This window comes from Macrotis lagotis, chromosome 4 (assembly GCF_037893015.1).
Source record: "Macrotis lagotis isolate mMagLag1 chromosome 4, bilby.v1.9.chrom.fasta, whole genome shotgun sequence".
Taxonomy (NCBI): Eukaryota; Metazoa; Chordata; class Mammalia; order Peramelemorphia; family Peramelidae; genus Macrotis; species Macrotis lagotis.
Window position 1 is genome coordinate 77,575,196 of NC_133661.1, and position 15,991 is coordinate 77,591,186.

The 15,991-nt window shown below is 43.2% G+C and overlaps 2 protein-coding genes across 5 annotated transcripts in view; one reads left to right on the plus strand and one right to left on the minus strand.

Moving 5' to 3' along the window:
- The first annotated feature begins 562 nt into the window (after positions 1 to 562).
- On the plus strand, positions 563 to 10,446 carry MORN4 (MORN repeat containing 4). Of its 4 annotated transcripts, XM_074233205.1 has the most exons (6): positions 563 to 709; positions 1,531 to 1,638; positions 6,614 to 6,752; positions 7,876 to 7,990; positions 8,394 to 8,503; positions 8,791 to 10,446. In XM_074233205.1, the coding sequence occupies exons 3-6, from the start codon at positions 6,686 to 6,688 to the stop codon at positions 8,937 to 8,939; spliced, it is 441 nt and encodes a 146-aa protein (XP_074089306.1). In that variant the 5' UTR covers positions 563 to 709; positions 1,531 to 1,638; positions 6,614 to 6,685; the 3' UTR covers positions 8,940 to 10,446. The 4 variants fall into 4 exon arrangements, with proteins under 4 accessions (XP_074089306.1, XP_074089305.1, XP_074089307.1 ...); XM_074233204.1 differs by lacking the exon at positions 1,531 to 1,638; XM_074233206.1 differs by lacking the exons at positions 563 to 709; positions 1,531 to 1,638 and adding an exon at positions 755 to 909.
- The window catches only part of HOGA1 (4-hydroxy-2-oxoglutarate aldolase 1), a 35,282-nt gene continuing 25,634 nt past the window's right edge, over positions 6,344 to 15,991 (minus strand). Inside the window, exons 6-7 of the mRNA XM_074233203.1 lie at positions 14,371 to 14,504; positions 6,344 to 11,638 (exon numbers count right to left, since the gene is read on the minus strand). Coding sequence (XP_074089304.1) covers positions 11,489 to 11,638; positions 14,371 to 14,504 — 284 coding nt within the window. The 3' untranslated portion in view covers positions 6,344 to 11,488. The remainder of the gene's footprint in view (positions 11,639 to 14,370; positions 14,505 to 15,991) is intronic.

Genomic DNA, 15,991 nt, shown 5'->3' on the forward strand with positions numbered 1-15,991 from the left:
AAGATAGCCAGAAAAAAAAAAAATGACTAGAGTAGGGAGATGAAATAGAGCTTAGGGTTCCCAACTCATCCAAACTATAAGAACATTGTAGATTTAGAAAGGGAGGGGGATGTTTGGTGGGAGCAAGGAAATAGTTCAACGAAATCAAGCAACACACTAATCAAGTGTGATAATATATACGATGTTCACAGTCTTCACTTCTGCAATGAAAAGAGGGAAGGCCAAGTATTTTAGATATATTGGCATATGAACTATGTAAATTCATATATGGAACAACTAAGGGCTCCACAATTGTGAGGCAGGAGAAGGGTGCAGAGAGGCTTATAAAAGTTGGGGTCGCGATGGCTATGCTTCTTGCCTAAGAGTCTTGCACCAGCTATCAGTGATTCCCGGGTGACTCGTATCTGGAGAATGGGGTTGGCCGGGTCCAACCCTGTCCGGAACTCTCGTACTCCGACCCTCTCCCTCCAAGACTCATTTCTTCGTTACACTCTTCGCCCCGCACAAAGATGGCGCCGGCGACGTCGGAACGGCCAATGGAAAGAGGCGTTGTTGCCGGTTGCCCGGGTAACAACCAACGGGCGGCGGGGACTCTGCTCGGTGCCGCGCCGGGTCCCGGAGGAGGCGCTGGAGCCGCGGGCAGCCGGGACTGACCAGGCGGAGTCGGGGGACTCGGCACCCGAGCCCAGGGTTCTCGGGGGGAGCCCAGGTCAGCTGGCGGGCGCGGGTGGGTGTGGCGGGGATGCTGAGCGGAGCCCGGGAGCCAGGCCCGGCCCCCGGAGCGCGGGTGGGCCGGGCCGCCCCGGCCCCGGCCCGGAGCTGAGCGGGGGGGACGGGAATAACACAAACCCGCGCTGCCTTGTTTGCTTGCGAGCGCGCCCCCCGCAGCCTCACGACACCCCGATGGAGGTAAAGCCCCCCGTTTTACAGATGAGGAGGTTCAGGGAGGTCAGGGGGCGGCCTGGACCACGGAGCCCCCAGGCTTGGGCCAGCTCCTCCGGTCCTGGCCCGCCGCTCGGCTCCCTAGCTGGGACGCGGGCACGGCGATGGATACATAGTTGCCATTTTATCGGCTGCCTCTCCACGCATCTCAGATACATTTCTTGATCTTGTTCCAAACTGTGAGCTCTTGGCCTGTGAAAAGTGGATTAAGTTTCAGTTCCGAGCTAGTGTTGCCGTTTGTCTACCTATACGAACTAGGGCGAAGATGAACCTCGTAGGTCCGATCGCCTCATAGGCTGAGACCATTCACTCCCTTCCAGCTCTAAATCACTGATCGTATGAACTCTTACTTTTATGATTATCCACAGAGTAGTTCATCATGAGTTCACATGGACCTTTGGGGTCTAGTTGGGGAGAGGGTGATGAAATATTGAAAGTGTATGATCAAGTCTAAGAATCGGGTTCTAGGATCATCATAGAAGATGTAGTATCAGTAAAGAATTCATTTATTTATTTATTTGTTATTTATTTATTTATTTAAAAAGTTCATCCTTAATAACAGTGATAGAGCTAGCATATTTCATTTAGGACAATCTCAGTACCTGAGAAAAGCTTCGATGTGAGAGGAGTGTCTGAAGTAGGCCCCTGTGAAGGTGATAGTCTTAAGGAAACGATTCTCAGGGCATCAGAATGAGGGTAAGATACCAAAGATATGTCAAAAAGTCTTAGATGATTAATTTTAACACATGTACACATACAAAATTGGGAGACTATCAATAAATACTGACCCATTGACCCGTGTTTCCTCTCTACAACATTTTTATAGTGATAATCCACATATGCCATAAGGGCATATTTAGGGCAGCTAGGTGGCACAATGGACACCAGCCCTGGAGTCAGGAGTACCCGAGTTCAAATCTGGCCTCAGACACTCAATAATTACCTAGCCGTGTGGCCTTGGGCAAGCCACTTAACCCCTTGCCTTGCAAAAAACTAAAAAAAAAAAAAGTTTTCATCCCAGTTATCTGCAGAAGAAATCTCAGTGGTAGAATTCCCATTATTTAAAAAATTAAATTAAAATTTAAAAAATTATTCAGACTACGTTATGTTATACAATGAACAATCAACAAAGCTTGGCCATCAGTATATCTATCTCATACAAACATTGCAAATTGACTGTGAACTATGCCCAAGAAGTGGACAGGAGTAGTGCAGACAGGATTGCCTTTGGGGAAACCATACAATGTAGTAATCCTGAGCTTCTCCTCAAAATTATTTCCCTGCTTTTTAACAATATTTTCCTATTGATGTTATCCAAAGGACAACAGAGAAGGTATATGTTGGGTATGAGCTGACTAACATTACCAGTGAAGAATTTACTCAGAAATATTGTAAAATAGAATATCATCAAAAGGATTTATGAATAGAAAAAAGATTAGGTGATTACATAGCAAGAGGTAGGGAGAACTGATGGATAGCCCACAGTTTTTGTGGTTACTCATACAATGTTAAGAACTCCTTTCTTTTTCCCTCCCTCTCCCTACCAGTTTGAATTGATTCTGCTATGGAGAATTTATTTACAGGGGAATCCGGATAGGAATTATACAAGATAGGATGGGAAGTTTGGATGGGGTTAGATGTGCAGTGCCTGGAGAAAGTACCCACAACATTAGAATCAAAGAGTCATCAAAGTATTCAAGTTGAATTTCAAGGTCAAGCTGATTCTTAAATCCTAAGTACCAGTATCATTTTTAATCAGGGAGAGAGCTTTGTTAAAATCTAAGTGAGTGACATTATCTAGAAATGATACGAATGGGGAATAGTATAAACAATACATAAATAAATAAGGTAGATAAGTAAGGTAATAAAAAACATGCTTTAGCTTAGAAGACTCTGCCCCATATAAAACAAGCTTCTTTATTTGGGAACAGGTTACTTTGTACCCATAAAATGGTAATTCCATTGTGAGGATGGAGTAGCATGCCAGTTCATCCATTCTCTGAGAGAGTAGTCATTTCTTTTTGGGCAAATTTTTGACATGGGTTTTGTAGCTTTAGAATTCATTTATTAATCCATAGTACAGAAAAGGTAATTAAAGGTAATTACATTGGTAATTTTAAGAACTTGTTCAAGTACTGGTTTGAGTTCATCATTATCTAAAGTAATCTGTGTTCTGACATCTTTTGTTATATACTAATGAAGCTCCAGTCTTTGTTAATAGAGTTTACTTTTTTTTTAAACTAGTATGAAATTCCATTTTGGAGCTATTAGCAGTGCAACTATTCATTAATCAGTTTGAATAATTATGGAAGTCAAAGCAGTAAATCTCTCTATTGCCCCAAACAGCAGCAATAAGATATAGACACTTGTCGCAGCTGCTTCTCCAACTAAAGAACAGCCATTGACTGAGATTCATTGATCTCAAATGTTTTTTTCAATAGCATTCCTACTTTGACGTGTGTGTGTGTGTGTGTGTGTGTGTGTGTGTGTGTGTGTGTGTTGGGGGGAGGGGCATTGTACAAAATCTCTATCAAATAAACAACGCCAGGAAGATAAGCCACAATTCCCTGGGGACTTTGTAGTTTATACTCTGAAACCAAATGAAAGGGAGTGGCAAGGTGGAGTGTCCTGAATTGAGGCTTAATAAGAAGAAAGTAATCCATAACATTTCATTAGTTTTCTTAATATATTGGGGTTTATTCCCAAAGGACCACCAAAGAGCAGGGCCACAATGTGCTTGCTTCATTAACAAGAAGTAGTTCAGTACTTCTCGATGGATAAAGCTAAGGCCTCATTTCCTTTCTCCCAGTCTCCGGCAGGTTCCTTGGAAGCTTCCCAGGTAACTGACTAGAACTTCTGTGTAACTCTGGAGAGGGACGTGAAGGGGGGGGGGGGGGCTGACCTCACCCTTGTCCCTTCGACCTGACACCCCCCCAACTGGCCCTTGCAGATCATTGAGACACAGCAATATTATTCATTTCACCTGAACTTGTAAAGGGATTGCTTAAATATAGCCTTCCTATGAAAATAGTAACTCCTGACTTTTCATTTGAAATGACTTTTTCAGAGATAGAATATACAGCACTATATCCACAAATCCTGATTGATTTTGAATAAGTGGAAAGATGGTCATAGATTAGGCTGCCTTTAATGGATCGGCTTGTTATCTCTGAGAAGAACCATCTTTAGTCCTTATTTATCAGAACGACTATCTGAACTGGAAAGAGTTATCCCCTAGAGTTCTGATGGAAAACCATTCCTCTTACTCTCATTAATGTTGTATTTGCAATGGAGTCAAGTTGACCTGCCCCCAGACGTTGTCTGATGCTAAGTTGCTGAGATAAGGGCCTTGTGAGTATGAAACCAGAGCTGAAGACCTGGAATACTGCTGGATGAGAATACATGCTAGGCACCAGGCTCTGCATTTGTTTGGAGGAAAAACAGGTCAGGATATTAGGGGCCAGTAGGTAACAAATGGAGAAATCAACCCATCTCAGCATTGGCATAGAATGGCCTACTGTCAAGTAACTGCCATGAACCAGCAGAAGTTCATCATGAACAAGTCATACCAGACTTCCCTCACTTTCTTTTTTGACAGTTATTAAATTGATAGATGAAGAGAACTCTACATATATAGCACATTCAGGTTTCAGTGAGGCATTTCAGAGTGTTTCATGATATCAATGTGGTCAGGCTGGAGAAGTGTGGGGGTAGATTTGGAAGTGAATGATCAATCCTAAAGAATGATGATTAATAGACCCATGATATACTTCAAGGACATCTCTGGTGGAATACCACAGGGTTCTGCCCTTATCCTGATTCTATTTATTTTAATCAGTTATTTGAATGAAGGCATAGATGGTGTGTTCATTAAAATTTGTTGATAAAAGTCCTGGTAGGGATAGCTAAATAGTTAAAATGATATTAACGTAGAATGAAGAGCCAAAACCTATTGAGATGAAACCTTAAAGGGTAAATACTTGGGGGTGGAGGAGGGGGAAATCTGTGATTAAACAATTCTTATGAAAAAAGCCTAAGTGATATTTAGAAGGCAACCACAATTCAAAATGAATCGGTGGTGTGATACATTGTTATAGAACTATATGGCATCATGGAGAGGGTATCATATTTCATATCAGAAATGCCTTTTGTTCAAATTCCATTTCTGGTTTGTTTGGGTTTTTTTAGGATTTTTCAAGGCAAATGGGGTTAAGTGGCTTGCCCAAGGCCACACAGCTAGGTAATTATTAATTGTCTGAGGCTGGATTTGAACTCAGGTACTCCTGACTCCAGGGCCGGTGCTCTATCTACTGCGCCACCTAGCTGCCCCTCAAATTCCATTTCTGATACAAAGCTGTGTGAGCATGGACAAGTCACTGGACCTCTGAGCTACAGTCATGCCTGCAACAGAGGGATGTGGTGAGCAATGAGATGATTCATATGCCAGACTCTGTAGACCTTCAAGTGTTCTTTTAGTGTCTGAGAGTTTTATCATTATGTGTCAATGGAAGTATTATTCCTCAGAATGAGAAGGCTTTATATAGTCTTGCTGGGCCTGGCCCTGATTACAGCATATGGGGAGTGAAAGACTGCTTCAGGTATATGCATCACATTTTAGGAAGGATGTTGACAAGCCAAAGTGCATTTAGAGGAGAACAATCATTGGGGTGAGGAGATAGATAAGCTACTGTTCCCTATGAGGATTAGTGGGAGGAATCTGGAAAATTTAACTTGGAGAAAACTTCAGGGGAAAATGGTTGTGGTCATCATAATATTTGAAGGTCAGTCATGAGACATAAGGTTTAGGTTTGTTTACTCGTAGAAGACAAAACTAGCAGTCAAGGTAGAAGTAGCAGAAAAATCCATTTAGACTCATTCTAAGGAGAATTTTCTAATGATGAAAAACTATAAGAGCAGAATAGGTGGCCCCCATCCCAAGGTGCCAAGTCAGTGTGCCAAGATTGAAGGTCTTTGAAAGGAAGCTGAATGACTACCTGTCAAGGATGTTCTAGAAGGGATTTCTACTTGGTTTTGGGTTGGACTAGGTAATACCTGAGGTCCTACTAGCTCTTTGATTCTGACTCCCCAGTCATAGCATTTACACACACACACACACACACACACACACACACTCCTAATTTTCAGGTGACAGAATCCAATATTTAGGGCATATAGTCCCTAAATTTTCTGTGATAGTAAATATTTTTTTTACCCTCACTCCTATTTTTATGAAGTTGTTCACATGCACTCCACCTTAATTAGTCTCCCTTTCCTTAATAGATTGACAATACTTTTGATTGGACCATAGTTTCAGATTTAATTGTTTCTTACACTGTTCACTTTTGTTTCATTTTGTGTAAGTCTTAAATCAAAAAATAAATTGTCAGCTACTTGAGGGAAGTTCTTTTATACTTAATAAACACAGTCATTTTATTGTTTCTCCTTTTTTCCCCCCTGGAACCTTAGAAAATAGAATGTAGCTCACATTTTTAAAATAAGATAAAGGAGTTGGTTAGAAGGTGAGAGTAATTAAAAAGGAATAGCTAGTGGTGGCTGGGGAAAAGGATCCATTTGATCCATTTCATAGGATCCCATTTGAATTTGTGAAAATTTGGGTGGGGCTGATAAACTTTTTCAAACATATCTGCAAAGCTGCTTTCTTTTCCTCTAGCTATCCTATGACGATAGCAAACCTCTACCTGTTTCCTGTGGTTGTCACCCTGCTCTTCTGTAAGCTGTCATCATGACCCTGACAAAAGGCTCCTTCACCTACTCCAGCGGGGAAGAATATCGTGGCGAGTGGAAGGAGGGTGAGAAAGGCATTAGAGGTCTCCAGGGATGAGAACTCCTTTCTGGGTGAAGGGAAAATATATTAGGGTCTTTGAATCAACTTTGGGTCATTTGTTCTCCCTAGTATTTTTCTCATGCACTTATTATCAGTATGATTAAAAGGGGAAACATGTAATATTAGTCTCCCATCATGAACCTACATCCTAGTCTCTTTGCAAAATTTGAATTGATTCAATTTCTTTCACTGATGCTACTTAGGAATATTTTTAATGTTAATGAACAGGATACCTTTGTTTCTATATGAGTAAAACAATACCCAAGTATCTTAAAAGCACAAGAATTAAGGATATCATCCATTCAACCTTAATTACTCTGGTAGCATACTACAAAAAGAATAGCTTATACTTTTACCCTTGTTTGACCTCATTCCTTTTATGGCAGTTAGGATTGATTTCATGTTACTTCAAACGAAGCATTCCATTATGGAAGCTTGACTGAGTACATGACCTGGAGGAGGGATGTCACCTTCCTTGCCTCATCTCATTCCAAGCCTTTTTCCTTCTCTTCCAAGTTCTTCTGCCCATCTTCATGTCTTCCAAGAACTGACCAGCAACTTCTGGGTAGTTACAGGGAACTGCAGTTTCTTTGTGCTAAAATAAATTCCATTCTCTGTTATCTCAAGAGCATTATTTGTTCACCCAGCATCTTGCTTTGTTTCCTGGCCAATTCAGTGGGCGAATAGAGCACTATGGAAGATAAAAAATCTTAGCCAGTGGTGTAAGAGTCCATCTTTTTTTGTCCTGCATCTTTCACATTGCTGAGGAGCAGGGTTTTTAGCCAGAGGTTCTTTCTGGGTTTTTCTAGTCACTTTCTCATGTGGAGAGAATCCAGACCAGTTGATTGTAAGTTAAGGAGGGGAAGTCCCAGGAAGCTTTGGTGCTTTGTGATACCAACCCTTTGAGCACAAGAATGCTAAGCTTACTGATGTCACTAACTTCTCCTATTTTTATATTTTTAGGATGACTCTTTTTTTTTTTTTTTTTTGACTTGGAGGTCTATAGGGAAAAGGATGATAGGTTCTTGAGAAGGTGTCCAGGAGCTGCCCTTTTCCAGCCTGACACCTGTGTCCTTTTCTTTGCTTAGGCCGCAGGCATGGCATTGGTCAACTGATGTTTGCAGATGGTGGCACCTACCTGGGTCACTTTGAGAATGGGCTCTTTAATGGCTTCGGGGTCCTGACTTTCTCAGATGGCTCAAGGTGGGTACTTGGTTCTCTCCCCTCTCAGCTTCAACTGGGGAGGCTCCAGTCTACAAATGGGATAAAGATAAACAGCTTGCTAACTCTGAGCCAGTCCCTGTCCCTGCAGATCCTACTGGCATAGAGTGTGCAGCAATCTTGACTGATCTTAAAACACTTCAAGATCTTGAAGCTTTTCTGAAGTGGCCAGGAGGGAAGTGACCTTTTGACTCTTACTCTCCATTACTTTCCATCCCACATTTTCCTCTTACGTTCCCTTCTTTCCCATCTTGGGCTATGTTACAGTCACTTACTTTGGTTGAGTATGGTTAGAGCTCTGAAACAGGTGGAATCATCTGAGGATAACAGCCCATTTGGAGACTCTCCCCAAAAGGCTAATATCTTGTTGTCTCTCTCTCTGCAGATATGAGGGGGAGTTTGCCCAAGGAAAATTCAATGGTGTTGGAGTTTTCATTCGCCATGATAACATGACGTTTGAGGGAGAATTCAAGAGTGGCCGAGTAGATGGCTTTGGTAAGTAATAACCACTGCTGGATTATTTTTTCAGTTCATCAGGGCTGTGTCTTCCCCTTGATCCCAAGCAGTTGATTGTTGAGCATGAATAGGTGAGAGGCCATCTGTTGATGCTTAAAGAGCCCCATCTTTTCCCTCCATGAACTGCATCAAGGTGAAGATACCAATCTCTTAGAGACCTTTAAAGCACTTTTCAACTTCTCTGAATTGGATTTGAACCAAGACCTTTGAGTAGTACCATATAATAATTCTCCAGTTGTTTTTTTCTCCTTTATCTCAACCCATAGGCCTGCTAACTTTTCCTGATGGTTCTCATGGAGTTCCTCGAAATGAAGGTCTCTTTGAGAATAATAAGTTGCTACGGCGAGAAAAGTGTCCTGCAGTGATCCAGCGGGCACAAAGGGCTTCCGAGTCTGCCCGGACCCTGCCAGCCTGAAGGGTACCATGACTCTGCCAGGAGGAGTGATTGGGCAGCCTGGCCACCCCTGTTCATTCACTGCAGGTGAAGGAATGAACTAGACCCAGATTCTTTGAGTTACAAACACCAAACAGTTGCCTTCTGACACATCCCTTGCCTACCAGTCCAGAGTTAGACTGGGGGCTCTTTACAGGTAGGTCCTCTAGCAGCTGGGACTTGCCAAACAGGGAGCAGCTGAATTCATTTTTGCCTTGGCCCTGCCCCTTGTCTGCTCAGACAAACTGCCTTTTCTACTCCTGGGGCTGTCCATCCCTGAATCCCTGCACTGCCCCCAGCCTTGCTGCCTTCTCCTCCAACCGGGGTCCATGGTCACTGACAGAGTGGTTAGCACCGTGCCTCTATTTGGGGGAGATGACCCAAAAGCTGCCCCTTGGCAGTGGCCAAGCCGTGGGCTTCCTGGGGGACAGGGAGAGGAGGTCTGCTGCAGGCATTGAAAAGCCTCAGTGGGAGACTTTCTTGTTTCATTATTGTTTGGAATTAGGGCTACAGGTCTATCACGTGAATTGACCAGGCTGATCTTGAACTCCTCTTTCTTGATCTTTGGGTGCTTGATGGGTCTTCATATGTCCTTACTTAATTAACAGTGTAACCACATTACACCAAAAGACTCCATTTTTGTATCTTGTCTTTATGTACCTTCATTGCTGTTCTGATATGAATAAGAAAGTGATACAAAACCATAATCTTAAAACTTAAGTGTAGAGTGGAGGACGGGATCTCCAGGCCCACTAACAATGTGTGAAGGCCAGGATTGATCTCTTCTTCCTTAAGACTGGAAAAGAACTGGCTAGATTGGAATTCTCCTGATGGACTGCCTGGCTAGACCACTACCAGTTCTCTGCAATTTAGATAAAGAGGGATCAGAAATATATTAAGCTAAAACTATTTGGGGGACTGTGTCCAGGTCACCGTAATTCATTCACCACCAGCCCTGGACAGTAGGCCTAGAGATGAAAAATTTACTCATCAGCATCACGCAGCTCCTTCAGAGTTTTGATTACACCATACTCCACATTATTCTCAACAATGAATGTTTCATCTGCAGCAGATTTTGGTAGAAATACTAGCTGTGTGCCTCTATCATTTGGATTGTACTGTTGAAATAAAAGTGTTTATAAAGAATCAACGTATTTCCCAAACTGCCGATATTTAGTTTTCTTATTTTTGATCCTTTTTCTTTATAGCCAGGACTAGATCATAGGGCCAGTAATAAATTGAAATTCAAGATGCCCCAAATTAAGCCTCTTGGCCTAGTTCTCACCAGTTTTGTTTGTGCTTTCCATTGATCCTCTCATCTGATCTTAAGAATACTTAGGGCTTTCTCCTTTATGCTATCATTAGAGTCTGTTAAGTGCTGAAACAATGGACCTCAAGAACTGGCATGGTGGGCACAACTGAGCCTAGGCCTCTTGGAAGGAACCTGTGGGGCTTGAGGTTAAGGTCAGATCAGGACCCAATCTGCTTCTACTAAGACCCCTTAGTAATCTTTATTAATAGCATCACATGTTTTGGAGCAGGGGGCATTGTTGAAGTTATAAAGCAGTGGTTTCACCAATCACAGGTGATGCCAGACAGAAGACTGGCCGAGCCTCAGTTTGCAATTCCTCTCTGAGGAGTCCTTAGGCAGCTTTAGTATCATTTGTCCACTAGGTGGTGCTGCATGCTTGCAGTTGGTGAGGTCGAAGGGCCTCTGGACCATACTCAAGATCACACCCTCATCCCCCCCACCAAAGCAGGAAATGAGCAGAATAGATGGGTGCTGTTCAGTTATGGATGCTATGGGGGAGGAAAGGAGAATTTGTTTTGGGTCTTTAAAGCTTGACAAATAATGATCCAGTCTCTCAGCTTTTCAACTCTAGATTTTCTTCCCATATTCACCACCATACCTATGATCAGAACCAAGCAACAGAGACTGGAGCTAAGGTTTATACTCCCAAGGCTGAGCAGCCTCTATTTCATCCTCTTGGATATCCAATATTCTAGTTCAGAATATGATATTTCTATTGCTCCCGCCTTTTCCCTCCTTTGGATCCTGGGGTCATAGGAAAAAAGCTAGAGTAGAGATCAAAGCAGCAACTTTTCCCAACTGGGGACTGAAGGATATGCATTTGTGAAACAGATAAGATTTATAGTCTGGGGAAAAATAAGTGGTCTTGATGTTACCACCTGCCTGTCAGTAATGTCTGGTGAAGGAAGAAGGGCTTAGAAATATAAAATCTGCTTGTGTGTGTGTGTGTGTGTGTGTGTGTGTGTTATTGGGTCCTCACAACAACCCTGTGAGGTAGGTGATTTTGTCCCTATTTCACAGATGAGAAAAATTGAGGTTGAGGTTGAGAAAGGCTGAGTCACATCCTTTAGGGGCTGGGGTATGGGAAAGAATGGGAGTAGGCAAAAGGTAGTAGCCCCATATTTCCCCCCAATCTCCCCGTATCCTTAAGGCTATGGGTATAGGGCATAAAAGACAACTAGAGATCTGGCTGGGATGGCCTTGCCCTTCACCTAGCTCTTCATAGCCAGCCATTAGTAGTAAAATCCAAGCGTAATTTCTCCTCTTCATCAGGGCTCAGCTCACGCATTGGAGCACGACAAGGACCTCCATAATAGCCAAACCAGTCCATGGTTTTCTTCAGCCCTGGGACCCCAAAGCGTCGGGTTACCTGAAATGTCAGAAGTAGTTTCTACCTTTATCTGGGACCAGACAGACACACACACTCACCTTTCCAAATTAGGGTTCCCAACTCTCCTAAGTATAAAATAAAAAATTTTCCAAGCCTCTGACACCAAGGGGGTAATCGGGTATCCTGGGACACCAAGTAATTTGGTAGTGTGTAAGGATCGAATCCATTGAACAAGAAAAGATGGAGAATTTTTTTTTTAATCTGGAAGAGACTAGGAATCCTTTAGTCTAACCTCTTATATTGATGGGGGAAAAGGCCTAAGAAAATTAAGTGATTTATCTGAGGTCTCACAGCAGAATATGTGATAAGTAGGAATGAGAACTAAGTTTCTCTCATTCCTAACCCTATAGCTTTCCCCTGACCAGACAGTACTTCTGAAGACCATAGTTCTAGGATGAACAAAAGCCCAGCTAGGAGAGGAGTGAAAGGGAATAAGTATCCAGACTCTTGGACTGGTTTTCTAGGTCCCAGCTTTGAAATCTCCCTTAATGGCTGGGGCTCTGGGTGAGGGCAATAGTCAGTCCAGGAGGGCTGAAGCAAGGAAGAAGAGGGCCTTCTGAGGTAGAGCTAGGGATATAGATCCCAGGAGAAAATTCACTGGCCGAAGGTTTCCTACTTCAATAACCTCAAGCCACTTCCTAAGACCCAACTTCCCCTTTTTCTCCCCACCACCCTCAACCCCTCCAGCTTCTCCCCAGTCTATGACCTCCACTCCAAGCCTTTGGGGCATCTTGAAAACATTTTCTGTAAGAGGTTAAAATCAAAAACAAAATCTTGTCATGAGCAACCATCCATCAGAGGCCAGCATTCCTTAACAATCATGGAGGTGACATTCTCACCCTAGTCCCAGTGTTCTTAAGGAAAGAGGTTAGCTCTTTATACTCTTTCTGGGGCAGGATGACAGAGTTGGGCAGTTAGAAGGAGGGAAAGACCTAGAAAATTTATAAGCCTGTCTCTGAAGTCCATGAGTCACTGGAGAACTCTTGAAGACATCCTACAGAACCCCTAAGGGACTTGGGAAGAGTATAGGTTAGATGCTTGGTTAGTGAAGGCCATGGAAACTCCTAAATATAGCTGTAGGGCAGAAGTCTGGTGGGGGGAAGGAGGGAGGACATTGTGTACAATGGGGCAGGGCAATCTGCTGAGATCAAACTGCACTTAGGGTAGCTGAGACCACAGCCCAGGCTTCAGACAGGTGGCTCTGGAATTCCTGTGCCTATGTCTGGGACTGACATAGGAGAGAGGGAATCTCCTGTGAAGCAGAAAGTTGGCAGTGCCAGCACACCCAAAATTGGGATGATAGTGAGGCAAGTTCTTCTCCTTTTGTTGTTGTTGTTTACCCTTCACTCTCCAAGAAGACCACAATATCAGAGAGTGATGCCAAAACAAGCAAGTGAACTGCATTTGAGTGAGGGGATGCTGTGCTAAGTCACCAGTCCCACTTTCTCCTCCAGAGGCATCTGGGTTCAGTGGCCAGATACGAATCAGGATGACTGGAGATGGCTCTGGATGTGAGGTAATCAGGGTTAATTGACTTGCCCAAGATCAGACTGTTAGTAAGCTTCAAGTGTCTGAGGTCAAATTCAAACTCAGATCCTTCTGATTCCAGGGCTAGTGATCTATCCACTGGATCCTAGTTGCCCCTAATTGTAATAGAGACACAATCTGTTTCTTCTTCATTGTGTAACTCAGAAGCTCTGAAAGAATGTTTTTGTTTTAAGCCTCTGTCTTTGCCTGTCTGGATTTTTGTCAGTCTTTCTGCCTGTCTCTTATTCTGTCTGCTCATTTCTATCAATTACTCTGTGTCTATTCTTTTTCCACAGAAGGGATGTTTGGGTGAGTGGGGGCTACAGGCAGGTCACCCAGTCTCACAGAGGAATGTCTAATGTACTGGGGCAGTGTGTACACTGCTGGGGCTTAGCTGAAGGGGCTTCATCTTACAAACCATCACAGCCTATATATAGCCCCTCAGAAGTTTTGTATCCTGGGAGGCCCAGATTTGTCTCCCCAGCTGTTACTTCCTTAAATCTAGATTCTTTTCCTCCTTTGTGTCCTACTATATAAGGAGAAAAAAAGCCAAGAGAAACCAGGCCCTCACATCCCCTAGATCCAAAGGAAGGGGCATGCAGGGGGAATGGACTCGAGAATGAAACTATCCCCTTAGCCTGTGGAGATCATCTTAATGCTACTTCTAATCACACCTCAGGTCTATATATGAGACCTATCTGTTCCTCCAAAAGCTTATCTAATGACACCACAATTTATTCTATATATCAACTAAACATTTATGTTGAAGCTTATTATGTCTCTGTTAAGGAGGTACATTTGGGGGCGGGGAAAATGACAATGGAGAGGAATCAGATTGCTTCTCTGATTGACATTATTAGGAAGGGAAGAGCTCCTGCCTGCCATCTCAATTCTGGGTTCGCTGGCACTGCCAACACCCCACCTCCTGCCTCACAGGAGATTCCCTTGTCTCCTACGTCAGCCCCAGACATAGGCACAGTAATTCCAGGACCAGCCTGGGCATATTCTCAGTCACCTTCTATACCATCTGATCATAGAGTTAAGATGCCATCCTTGTAGGGTTCTTTCTGACAATAAAGAGATCAATTGGGAAGCTGTTTAAGTTCCTGTAGTCTGTCACATCCAGATGCCTAGAACAGCTGTAAACAGACATTAAGGGAGGAGGATCCCTTCACAGAGCTCACCGCAGTATTGGGTTCGATGAGGCGATGCTGCAAGGCCTGGGCATCTTCCCATTGTCCGGTGAGGCAGAGTCGCTCCAGCTGGCACACCTGTGCTCCCAGAACATTGGCCAAAGCACATATGCCCCCAACAGCTCCTGCCACCACAGCCAGAAACAAAACTTAAAGCAAAATAGAGTCTGAGAGCTCCCCTTGCCCTCCATTCCCCATATACATTGTCCAGAGAAGCCCTGAATCCTGAAATGGAGAGCTTCCATTCTCCTAGGAGACTTAGAATCCTAGCACTTTGGATCTGGAAGGGACCCTAGAGATCATTAGTACCACCTGATTTTACAGAAGAGAATACTGAGGCCTGAAGAGGCAAAGTGACCTTGCCTGAAGGGCACACCAGACTAATTCTTAGTAAAGCAGAGCCTAGAACCCAGGTCTCCAAATTCCCAGTGAGCTTGTCCCTAAATCATGTTGTAGCCAACCAGTACTTATAGAGACTCTGCCTTGGAACTCAAGTCACCCCAATGCAGCTATGCATGATGAGAAAGTAGAGTCATTCTAGTATTGATCATTGAGCCCAGGAAAAATAGGAACTTTGTGACCACAGAATATAGATTACCAAGGAGAAAAGTTATCATGCATGAGGGAAGCAGATTTCAAAGAGCCAAGTGCTATTTAGAGGAGTTTGGTGGGCAGCAAGAAATTGGAGCTATGATGCTGACTGGTCAGAAGTCTCACTCCCTTCCCGTACCCAGGGGAGCTGGGAAGGATGATTCGGATGAATCATGATCCCATCTGCCAGCTAAGGTTCCTTTCTTATGACCCCAACCCCAGGAGACCACAGGATCAGCCACAAACAAGAAGCCTTGTTCTCTTATCATTTAGTTCCCACAGAAATCTAAACTATTTAGAGAATAAACTGAGGAATGGGCAGAAACTGGGTCTAGGCCTAGGGAGAAAGAACAGTATAATCTTGGGATTGAGGTATCTGGGGACAAGTCTCATTTCTGAGAACAAGAAGAGGCCTTATAGATTATATAGGTCTAATTATATAGGTCTAATTTCCTGCTACATTTCCCTTTGCTTTAGGAATTGGTAAGAATTGCTAAATCATGATCCAATGAAAGCCCACAGAGAACTAAAGTGACTTAAGGCTAGAGACCAGGTCAATTTTTCTATAAGCTCTTGGAATCTAGAACCCTGGGCCACATGGTTGGAGATGGACCCATCATCTTCCACGTGTCTCTGTCTTTCAGGGATCATGACAGAGACACTGAGATATAGTTGATAAAGAGTTGCACTTCCAGGTGGGAAGACTAGTGGGTGACCCTGAGTGAGTCAATGGACCTCTTGAAGCCTCCGTTTCTGTAAAATGGGAAGATAAGTATACAGCAATAATATTAAATGGCTCAAATGTGAAGATGTCTTATGTACTTTGAAACTCTCAAGTCTGTACAAAGGTGAACTATTTCTATTATTATTATTATTGACCTGGAAGAATAACTATCCTTTATGTAGTTCTTTTCAAGTCTATAAATAATTTTTAAATATAAAATTACATTTGAGCCTCAAGACTTCTCCATGAGGTAAGAGGGAAAGGTTGATGGGAATAAACATTTATACTGCACTTATT

Excerpts from the sequence above, each read along its gene's own strand:
- MORN4 (XM_074233205.1), top strand. The coding sequence starts at position 6,686 with ATGACCCTGACAAAAGGCTCCTTCACCTACTCCAGCGGGGAAGAATAT. Across the intron at positions 7,991-8,393 it reads ACTTTCTCAGATGGCTCAAG|ATATGAGGGGGAGTTTGCCC; the intron begins GTGGGTACTTGG and ends CTCTCTCTGCAG. Across the intron at positions 8,504-8,790 it reads TGGCCGAGTAGATGGCTTTG|GCCTGCTAACTTTTCCTGAT; the intron begins GTAAGTAATAAC and ends CTCAACCCATAG.